Below are 12,034 nucleotides of genomic sequence, written 5' to 3' on the forward strand. Positions count from 1 at the left end.
TATTGGAAACAATCCTAAAACCCATGAGACATAATTATGGAATAAGTGACTTTTGTTTTTACATTAACCTTCACTTCATGTATCTCAGGAAAACATTTTGAGTCACAGTATAATAAGCAGGGCCAGGCAAGCTCTAAGTCGTATGTTTTATCCCCAGCACTGCATAAACTAGGCCTGGTGCAGCGTGCCTGAAATCCCAGCAGACCAGAGGTAGAGGCAAAAGAATCAGGAGTTCAAGGTCATTCTTGGCTACATTGCAAATTCCAGGCTAGCCTGGATTATGAGACCCTTCCTAAAAAGCAAACAATAATAAAGGTGAATAATTATAAATCTTTGTGGTTCAAAATACAAAACTATAAAAAGTTTAACCTAGACTAGTAAAAAAAAGTTAAATTACAAGAACACTTCAAAATATAGCACATTGTCACCACCTGGTAAACACTTCATTAAAAATGTGTACAGACAGTACTTTCCTATTTAGAACTACAGGGAAAACACAACACATTTTTTTTCACTGACAAAGGAATATAAATGTAGGTAAGATACTGTATTACTGGTACACCGAAATATTGTATCACCTTTGGCTACGTTGCACAACTCAAATTTGTTTCACAAATGGGGTAAAAGTTCTATTTTAATTTAGAAACAAACTATATCAAAGGCAGAATACTTCAAGAAATACCTGAATTTATCTTACCAAAGAACATAAAGAATACCAGCTTCAGTAACCACAGGCTTAAAATGGCAGGATGTGAGACACCTGGCAAAGGTACTATGCCATATCTATTCTCTCTAGTCACTGAGACTTTCCTGACGAAATGTTTTCAGTAAATACAAAACCTATTTGGGGAATTCGATACCCCTGAAGAGACCAATTAATTAAAAACAAAGGCATTTTTCTTGTGAGCTGAAACCTATTTGTCAATCTCCGAATTACATTTAAAGCAATGTAGAATGTATAATGCTTTTAATTAAGAACTTATTGGAGCTTTTTTTCCAAGTTAAAAAAATGAGAATTTTTTAAAACAATTTGTATTTATACAAATTTAGTATTTATACAATTTAGTATTTATACAATTTATAGTATTTATACAATTTTTAGTATTTATACAAATTTAGTATTTATACAATTTAGTATTTATCATTTTATTTGTACTCCTCTGAAAAGCTTCTAACATTTTCAGGAACATGTAAGTTCTCAGCAACATGACACAAAAGGTCTGACCAGTAGAATGGAAACTTCACTCCCTATTTTCTCTTAATGAAGTTCGACATTGAGGCAGAATAGCAAAAGCTCACAGCTTTACATTCAATGACAAAAGGAATGGACTTTGGAGAGTCACCAGAGATGCTGGCATTCAGCTTCTCCACCAGTCACAAAAGAAATCAGCATCTACATCATAGGCATGTGAGTGGGCTCGAGTAATAAAGAAATCAGCATCTACATCATAGGCATGTGAGTGGGCTCGAGTGATAAAGCATGTAGTAGGCAGGTAGGTAGAGAGACAACAGACAGATCAATCTCAACAGCAAAACACCATCAATAGATGAAGACAACTACTGGAATTCTTTTCATTCTTACTCATATTGAACAGTGGTAAACACATGGCTCAAATAAACTCAAATTTCCAAATGCAAACCGGATGTAATACTTAATAAAACTTTTTTGAAAAAATTATAGCCTAGCTACTTTTGGTTTAACAGTGCTGAAGGAACAAACAAATTACCACTGATCAATATCTTATTTTAAAATAATGACTATTATCAGATTATCAAATTATCACAAAATTTACTTTTAGAAATAACTTCCAGGCATCACAGAATTTAGTGTTGGATTCATGGGTATATTAAAAATATCATCAATATCTAATTTATTATGTATGTCTCAACAACATATTGCCATCAAATTCAAATACGTAAGAATCACCCAAATACAAGTAATTCATTCCTTCATAGAGCTAAACACCAGATGCTTCTAACCAGCTGAAATTTCATAATTAAAGTATCACAAATCATCAATACTTCTACTATAATTATTAAGAAGACTCTGTGTTTCAAATAGTATTAAAATCATACCCTATTGCAGGTAGCACATACACACTAAATGTGCATATCTATACTAAATACTACTGGAAATAATACTCAGAAAACATGCAGAAAAGGGGTCAGGGTAACTCATTATAAAACACAATTTACTTCCTAAGTTGGTAATACAGTTCTTTTCTAGGATACCTGCTTGCTTCTATGCTGAAAACTCCATCCAATATACATTTACCCAACATACAACATATGATGTATTTCTGCGCTTTATGGCTGTGTAATGAGTATGGATCCATGATGAAATGGGTAAGACATACTTCAGATACCAGAATTCAGACATAACATTCTCATTTGCAATCAGGAATAAACAACCGTCCTTCAACAACTTGTCTTTTTATTCTGGAACCAAAATCAAGTACAATCTACAGTCTTATTTTAATTTCCTCTAGGTAAAATATCATGTCCACTTTTTTTTTTTAACCATTTAGAGACATTCCAATTGCTTCAAAGATAATAGTGATCTATATTCTTTTTATCTGAGTAGTTTGGAGGTGGACCTAAATTATATGCTCGCTCTTTAGGAGCTCTACATTAAAGCTGAGGATCCCTTCTCTTCTCTCTAGACAATCAGGGTGAGCACAATGTCACGTCAGTTAAGTTTACATTAGAAATACATTATAGACATTAGTTTATAGCGGGTATTTTATAACAGGAAAAACACAGGTAACTATGAGAACAATAGTTCCTCCTTCACTATTACGTACTAGAACATATTATGTAAAGAACACTATTTCCACACCATTTAGTGAGGCACAGCCATAAAAGGAGTACCCAGGAAAAGCATAAATGTGAGCAAAATACATTGCACACAAACCCTTATTAATATATCTGAAAATGATAGTCTATGCCTATGGATTTTCACATAAGGTAGAGCTGGTTAACTTGATTACTCAAGCTAAAGGCTAGGCCTTTCCAATGAGACAGTTAAAACAACCCTACTGGAAAAGGAGTGATAAAGACCGCAGGGCTCCACAAGTCCTTCAGCAAGAGGTACATTTTCTACAACCACCTTTGAGAATTTTTACCTTAATTATGTGTGGGGCAGTGAGGTATATGCAGGAGTGCAGGTAGCTGCAGAAGCCAGAGGTCTGAGATCTCCTAGAGATGGAGCTGACAGGGCTGGTGTGCTGCCCTGTATAGGGTTATGAACCACACTAGTGTCCCCTGCAAGGGTGCTTTGTGCTTTTAACCATTGAGCCCCTTTATAATCACTTATTAATCAATAAATTCAATTAAGTCTAATAAGTAAAAATACTTAATTTTTGGAAGTTCAAACTTTTTCAGAAACATAGTTTATAATATTTGTAAAAACAAGGCTCTTTCCAAGAGAAATGATTTTCCAGAGATGAACCTGTTATTTTGAATAACCAAAGGTGACACCTGCTGTGTGAAGCTCATTTCTCTCACATACTCATTTAGTGACAAAGACTGAGAAATTCACCAGCAAATGACCATCTTCTTGTCAACTGCCCAGGAAGATTTAACCAAGCATCTACCCTATAAAGCATCAACATACATCCATTTTTAAATCATAGTAAAAAATAAATAGCACCTTTTAATTCATGGCCTCCTTTTCTGGAATGCCAAGTCCTGCTATCAATACTTATGGAAAGCAGTGTAGACTGCTCCCTTGTCTCCCTGTAGACCTCCACAATGTCTAATTCAGAAGGGCCTGTACAGGCAGTCTCCTTTCATCACATGGGACAAAGTGTTTCCTCTATCCCTCAGTGTTCCTAGATATGAAAGGCAGCAGCAGACAGCAGCTGCGTGTTTGCAATCTCACCTTCCTGGACTTAGTTCTCTATCATAATAAATCCACTGTGAAGGCAGAAATGGAGGACTTCTTTGGGCCTGCTCACAACTCCACCGTTGTTTTACTGGAGTCACCTTCAAATATCAAAGCGATGGTCTATGCTAACTGACCACTCAGGACTACGTGTGTAACTTTTATTCAAGTAGTTTTTAAACTTATATACAAATTTACACACACTTAAAACTCAAAGAAAACATAATCCAACAATTAAAGCAAAGTTTTTGGTCCCTTTGTGCGTGCGTGTGCATGTGTACATGTGTAAAACTGAGAAAGAAAACTGGGCTAAAAAGTAAACTCTATTCACAGTTCTGGGTTTACAGTCACAGCGCACAACTAACCAAGTGTCTGTGTGTCTGTAATAAAGTAACAGTTGAATGAAAAAAACTTCTACTAAATTATTAAACTTGAATTTAATAAAATGAATAAACAGTAAACAGAGCCAAAAGAAAAAAAAATCCCAGAGTCATATCCAATACTGTTCCCTAAATTGTAAGATAAAGCTAAACCAATGACGTCTCACCTCTGAGTTCTTCTGGTTTGACTGGCTAGAGGAACAATTTAAATTATATGAATTCAGACCTCTTTTGTTTGTTTGTTTGATTTTGGTCTCTCAGTTAAAGACAAACTTTAACTTAAAAGACCTTAGCAAGGACATCTCCTAAAAAGTTACTACATCCCCCCAAACAAGATGATGTATACCTGGAACTTGTGAATGGGACCTGACTTGAAAATGTTTTACAGATAATAACCAGGAGTCCCCAGGTAAAGCCAGCCTGAATCAGAGGACCCCTAAATCCAAAGGCCTTATCTGTACAAGAAGCCCATGGAAACAACCCTGTGAAGACACAGGTAGACTGGAGGGACCTGTCCAAATATAAAGCACCCCAAACAATTGCTGGAGTGAGCTGAGCAGGGACAATGAATGGATTTCCTTCTCCTGAAGGAGAGAGCTATGGTAGCACTGAATCCAGGTGCTGCTCCTCTAAGTATGTGAGGAAAAGTTCTAAGCCGTGAGGTTTGCAGTTATTTTTGTACATGAGCCCGAGGTACCTAACAGAAAGATTATCTGTAACAGGTATTCTAATTAACACGGTTTATCTTTGGCCTGTATAAACATCAAATTGGGAATTAGTTCAAATGGCTTCCCTACTTCTGCATTTTTAATTAAAAAACCTGATTCCTAGATAAACATCCCAAAGCCTCTAGCTCATAATTTGTTATGTCTGTAAATCCATTCTAATTTAAGATCGGAGCTATATTTACTGCAATAACTGTCCACTTACTCAGAAATACTGCTAGTTCATTGTAAATGGTTTTCCAATTCTTTGATGTCCTGGTTCGAGGGCTGTGGGGCTTTCCCAGCACCCTCCATGTGCAGACAGAAAGTGCCCAGACCTGGGAAGCTGGCAGCACCAGTGCTTCTCAAGACAACTGTTAGCCACTCTCTCGTCATTAGTCAGGCTTCTAGGTTGGCCTCAAACTTAATGCTTTTCATTCAACTTCCCTGAATTTACCTAAAAGGAGTTCCACTTCTACTTACCCAGTTATTTGTTGGAGAAAGTCTACTTTTAAAATTCAAAATATTGCTGCCATTACCACATAAATCTTTGTATGTCCTGATTATCTGGCCACTGAAAAGTCTTGTTCAGAAAGATATAAAAAGTTAGAAAATTAACAACTGTGTAACAACCAAGTTCACAAACAAGTCTAGATACAGGTGGCAGAGGTATGTTAAGCCTATATATAATATACGGTAAAATGAAGTAACGGAATTCCAGTAGTTTCTGAGGAACTGTAGAAGTGACTAAGCATACAAAAAACATTAAATTCCAGAAAATTGACTTTGATTTCAAAGAGTCAGCTATGGTCCAACCAGCAAACATGTAGGCTGGAACTAATAAATATTTCACAATTTCATGTCTCTGAAATACCCTTTTCCACAAGTAAAACGTGTAATGCCTATTGTCCGCCAGTAAATACTTATGGACGTAAGTGAATCTCCAAACAAAGAATACCGAGACTACCAGAATCACAGAAAACTGAACTCTACGTTTCCAAACTAAGCTAAGAAAAGTCTTGACTTTTGTAGGAGAAAGTAGGTGAGGGAAGGAAAAAAAAACAGTAAATGAGAAAAAGTAGAATAACTGAGGAAAATGAAGACAGGCTTCATGACTACTCCGGTCACCAATAACAATCCCACCATTAACTACCACAAAAACAAGAAATGCAGCCAGCAGGAGGATGTAGGGCCAGGTCAAAAGGAAAAGCATACTCAGGTTCTTAAACGACATGGAGTACACCAGGAGAAAGTGAAGAACTCTTCGGAGTTCTGAAAATGGTCCTTTCACAGGGGGAAGCCTCTCTTCCTTCTTCTTCTGCAGCTCAATTTTCCAGGCCTCACTGAACTTCTGTGCAATGATGTGTCCCGCACAGAAGGCAGCCCAGACGATATTGGTCTGACGAAACATGAAGCCACAAAACCCAAGCAAGGCTGAAGTCCTATGATTGCCATAAAGACACATCAAGTAGGCAAAAAGAGTAAAGAACACAGACCCGGGTTCTGTATAATAAAGAAAGTTAAAGAAATAGAGGGTCGGAAATAGTGCCAGGGTTAATGTTGACAAGATTCTCTGGATACTTGAAGAAGCCTTGAAGGAAAAAGAAAAAATTATTTTTAGGGTAAAATAAATACACTATTTCTGCTGAATTAATAAAGAGATTTATTTAAAAAAAACTCACTGCAGTTTAATTCAAATGAAGCACATTTCTGACTTTGCAACACCATGTATAATACCTCTGGCAATTAATCAGCTTGTAAACCATTAAAATACTAATGGTGTAAACCTCTTAAGAGCTTAAAATTTTTTGAATCACTGAACAAATTCTTTAGGGGTCGCTGAATAGGAGACCCTGGACTAAGGTACATGGGGAACACAGGGATGAACAGAACGCAGTAAAGATGGCACAGTTACGTCACCTTGCAACCTTGAACTGGGGTCTCAGCCCATCTCATCCAGTTCTTTAAGGATAGCCCTTCAAACCTCTACACTAGAGAAAACTGAAATGTGTAGACAGTATTCCTCACCCTGCCCAGTGAGCTTACTTTTTGTACAATGAAATGACAAGAAATTTTTCCTAAAAAACGAAATCCAGGCCTACTCTAAACTAAATGTCTTCTTTTAGCTTCTTTGATAGTTTCAGAAATAACTACTCTGAACTCTCTGACCTGTACCCTTCACTTAACCCTGTCACACACAGTCCGTGCCAACCCTTCGACTAAAGCCCTCCTCAGGTCAGGTGTGGTGACACACACCTTTAAACTCAGAACTTGGAAAGCAGAGGCCGGTGGATCTCTACGAGTTCTAGGACAGCCAGACCTGCACAGAGTTTGAGGACAGCAGGGCGCATAGTGAGACCCTGTCTCAATAAATACATAGATAAAGCTCCACAACAGCCTGTAAACTTGGCACATATACGATACATCCTGTTCTGACAAATCTGTACTGTAAACAGTTTTATACAAAATATTAAATAGTAGAAACTGCAATTTACAAACATATAATTAAAACTAGTAAGGAAGAAATTGTAAAAATCAAAGTACTCTGTCACAGGTAATGAAAATCATGCACTGCTGCCATAGCTAACATTTATTAAAACTCTGTACTAGGTACTAGCCTAAGCAACCTCCCTTTATTAAGCAAGCTCCTTTACTCGTAATACAAATTCAATGAGGCAAATTTTTTAAATTAATATTTAAAAAATTTTAATATTTAAATTACTTCAAATAGATAAAAATATAAAATCATAAAGGAGTAATTTGCTCACGTTCATATAAGTAGTAGCCAGGACTGAATTTAAACCAAGGCAACCTACCTCCAAGACTTGCATATGAAGTCATATCCAGCTCCCTCAGCTAAGATTCATTAGACTATCTAATTTCCTAGAGAAAGCATGGAGTTATTAAAATGGTTTGGTTTACTAACAAACACTTTTAGATTTTCAAATAAAGCTATTCCCATATTGAAATATAAACACCTTCTACATATAAGTAGAGAACATCCATTTAGCTTTGTAAAACCTACAAAAACTAACCATTGGACATGTTCCTCCATCTTATATAACTGTAACTTGACTGCACAGAAACTTGCAATAACTCTATTCTGTACATACCTTGTTTCTGGGTTGTACCTTTCTGAAAAGCAAATACAGTAAATAGAAGTTGCCAACACTGAAGAGAAGATTAACAAATCTGAGCATTCCAATGGAACAGACAACATGTTCAGACCATCCAAGGATCCAGATGGCGGGTTTGACCACTCCAACTGACACCAGGTACAGGCCGGGCAACGTAGTAATCATAGGATCCCACTTAAAAAGAAAAGACCGACGGTAAAGCTGAAGCAATAATGACTCCATTGATACAAGTGTGTCAAAAATCAGTTTTCATTTGTTCCAATATTGAATAATTAGTTGAGAACATTCTATGGCATAATTAAATAAATCCTGGCAGATGAGATGTCTTTAAGTTCTAGTTTTAAGATTGAATGTGTGTGCCCACACATCTAAGTATGTGCAACATAGACAAGCAGGTGCCTGTGGAAGACAGAGCGGGCACTGGGTCCCTGGAACTGGAGTTACAGATGGTTAGTGAGCAGCTCAATGTGGGCGAAGGGAAATCTGGTCTTCAGTCCAAACAGCAAGAGCTACCAACCACTGAGCCGCCGCTCCAGTCCATTCTAAGAAACCATTTTGCTCCCTGTCTCAAACCCATTCGGAATTATTAAGGTATCATCAAGCAACAGACAGTAAGTTATAATTTGTTTCTACTTTCCAAGGCTTGCTCTTTAGGAAACATGTATTCTGTGACTAAATTGCACCGGCCCCAATTTTACAAGCCAGGCTAACAACAGTTGGACTCTGAAGGATCTTTAGATACTTTAGTATTTAGAGAGACTGCATTACAAGACTTCTAAACAGAAAATCTCTTAGTTTGGGACTTAGTTTGGTGCTTACCCGTTTGACATCTTGCAATACATTCTGTATTAGAGACTGTAGTTACTATTACTTTGCAGGTTCGTGGTCCTTAAAATGGCAAAGGTTATGAGCAACAGCACCAAGGGAAACAGGATTTTCTTCAACGGACTTTATATTTTGAAGCAGTAACCCATACTGTGTTCATGAGAGACTATATGGCATTTATCTCTGTATTATGCATATTTATGTTATTGAACATATATTTTTAAATGATGCAATCTGACTAGTTACCAATTTATCTAGACAAGAGCAAGTTTCTAAAAACATACAAAGATGAAGTTTGAATGAAACTATCACTCTTTGGTGGCCTAAGAGGCTCAATTAGGCGTCCAAAACACTGAGTGGAATACCTTAGAAGTAAGTTTGGGGTGTTTTTTTGTTTTGTTTTGTTCTGTCTTCTGCATTTCCAGGGGACACCCGCATGCCTCTAGTCCTGGGACTTAGGAAGGCAAACTGGTCATCTGCCAAGAGGAGCTATAATTTGGGGTCCGCATTTCTCGCATCACCTAACAAATACGCCGTGGATCTCCAGGCTAGGTACAGTCAGCCTTTACCCAGTTGCTTTCACGTTTTGAGTGTGGGAGGGCAGACAGGGAAAAGGAAACACACAGAGGTTGGGAGGAGCCCGGCCCGGGGCAGGGCCAGCAGGGACCAACCTGCGACAGGGAGAAGCGGCCCTCGCAGTAGCGCTGCGCCTGCGGCAGGTGGAAGATCTCGTCCATGTAGGGCTCGCGCAGAGCACGGCTGAAGGCGGAGAAGAGCAGGCAGGACACCAGGAAGGTGCAGCTCAGGGCGGCCGAGAAGTAGTAGCCCTCCAGCTGCGCCATGCCGCGCAGCCGCGTCAGGGTTCAGCCCCGGGCAGACGCGTGCTCAAAATCCAGCGCGCAAGGCCGGAGGCGGCCGGGCGAGCAACTGCAGGGCCGGCACGCAAGGGATGCTGGGAGAGCGTTGGCCGGAAGCGCAAGGAGGTCTCCGTTTCCGGAGTGAAGCGCTTACGCAACGCCGCGGACGGCCGTCCTGTCAATCATTCTGCTCAGAGTTCTCTGAGTGGCCAGAGCTCGAGGGAGGGGCGGGGCTCGGCTCGGGCCCGGGAACCGCGCCCAGCAGTCTCCGGAAAGAAGGGATTCTTGCGCCCTCTGTTGCTCTGCAGAAGCTTTCTAACCTCCAAGTTCCCAAACTGCACGTTGTTTCCAGCTATTGCTGTTCTCCATTGCCAGTGAAATGAATTGCTAGAACCTTCATGACATCCTGCCGTCTCTAGCGGGTAGTGAAGATTGACGCTTTCTGATTGGCACAGGGCAGTGTTTTCCACGTGCCACTCCTGGAGAGACTGAGTTAATTAACATTCAGAGTTGGTGTGTTTTAGATGAGGAATACTTCTCTTGTGCTTATCATTTTAGTTACTATTGCGGTGGGTGCTGGCTCAGACCTGTAGTCGAGGCACTTGAGAGGTTGAGGCAGGAGGATTGTTCCTAGTTCCAGACCAACCTGGGATACAGTGTAAGATCCTTCCGTTAAAAAAACAAAGAAAAAAAAACAATAAAGTCATTAATATCTATCTCTGTTCTAGTGCGTTCTAACATGTGACCTTAAGTACCTTAACATGTGGTATTATGGAATATTTATTTAACTGTGTGGTCTCAAAATGGTACCTGTAAAAAGTTGTAGGCTAGGTAGGCTTCACATAATACTTTTATTCTGAAATTGGAGTTGACACTGAAGATTGAGAAGATATTTGAAGAAAACTGAAGATAAAGAACGCTTTGAGTGTGGTTGGTGACAATTTGTAGGAAAACATTTCTGCTAATCTCAGATTGCTTTTGGCAGCCACACATCTCAAAGCAGTTGAGATTTGTTTTAAAGTATAAAGCTCGGAATCGTCAATTAGGTTCTTTCGTTGAGTCATAGCTAATTCTGCCAATGTATGGAAAGCTTTTCAAAACTGGATGCACTATTCCCCCTCTCCTAGTAGAAATAACTGGAATTAAATTCCATGATGATGTGTTATTTATCTCCCCTCCATTCTTTATCTTCTCTCTAATAACTGAGGTAAACTTAACAATTTGAGACCATTTCAGATAATTTAGACTACAACCACTTGACCTCAGACCCAGAATGCTTGCTCTATCCTGACCATACACACAATTAGGACAATAAACACCTTAGAAGCATCTGGCCTTTGTTAGATATCATGGACAATGTTTGAAGGGAGTAGCACAAATTTACCTCTTTATGTTCACGTTCTCATAATAATTGCTACGAAGAACTTACTTAGACATCCAACTCCCATATATGTGTTCCCCACTCTTCTTGCTGAACTGGAATGTTGCAAGCAAGTGCAAGGTTTCAGAATGGCTAGGTACCTTTTCTAATAATTTATTTAAGTTTGTTTTATGGAAACAAGATGAAGATAGGCAACTTACTTAAAATTATGTAGAAAATAGCTGTATAGAAGAGGGGAAAGAATTAGAATAAGAGCTGTAGCTATAGTCTTGTGGTTTATAACTATAATTTCTACTGAACTGAATGCTTTTCATCATTTGCAATTTAAATTTATATCCCACCTCTATTTCCATCAGTCAAGTAGACAAACATATATTGCATCAGATGAAAAAAGTTCTCATCTAGAGGCGACAGTTAGTGGTCGGTGGGGAAAGAGACAGTTTTTATCCGTGCTGTAACCACTGGTAATTTGCTCCCTACCCCGTCATGCTCCTGTGGGATCCCAAATTAAGCTCAGTGGCTCAAAGAGTTCACTTTACAGACAGATCATGTCAAAATGTGCAGGAGAGCATTGTAAACAGAAAAGGATAAGATAAGCACTCTCTCCAAACACAGAGCCGTCATTTCCAGATGGGAGGAACTCTGAGTGGGGGTTCACTTTTTCAAGAGCTACAAACTGAAGGCCTTCCTAACATCACTTCAACAATGTTGAATTATGACATTCTGAGGGGCTGGGAGTTACAGGCTCAGATAGGCAGACCCAGGGAAAAGGCCATGATTACATAACAAAGATGGTGAACTTCCAAGAGAGCATCTGGCTTCTTCCTCAGCCTCCTGACCTGAGACTAAATAAACAAATAATAA

The 12,034-nt window shown here is 38.8% G+C and overlaps 1 protein-coding gene across 1 annotated transcript; it reads right to left on the reverse strand.

Annotated features, from left to right (window-relative positions):
* Positions 1–2,417: 2,417 nt before the first annotated feature.
* Positions 2,418–9,839, reverse strand: LOC121461198 (putative Dol-P-Glc:Glc(2)Man(9)GlcNAc(2)-PP-Dol alpha-1,2-glucosyltransferase). Its single transcript, XM_041672109.1, has 3 exons — positions 9,604–9,839; positions 8,084–8,281; positions 2,418–6,561 (listed from the first exon to the last, which is right to left on the reverse strand). The coding sequence occupies exons 1-3, from the start codon at positions 9,772–9,774 to the stop codon at positions 5,506–5,508; spliced, it is 1,425 nt and encodes a 474-aa protein (XP_041528043.1). The 5' UTR covers positions 9,775–9,839; the 3' UTR covers positions 2,418–5,505.
* Positions 9,840–12,034: the final 2,195 nt, after the last annotated feature.

Source organism: Microtus oregoni, unplaced genomic scaffold (genome assembly GCF_018167655.1).
Source record: "Microtus oregoni isolate MIOR12 unplaced genomic scaffold, Mior012 000022F_ref0000154, whole genome shotgun sequence".
Taxonomy (NCBI): domain Eukaryota; kingdom Metazoa; phylum Chordata; class Mammalia; order Rodentia; family Cricetidae; genus Microtus; species Microtus oregoni.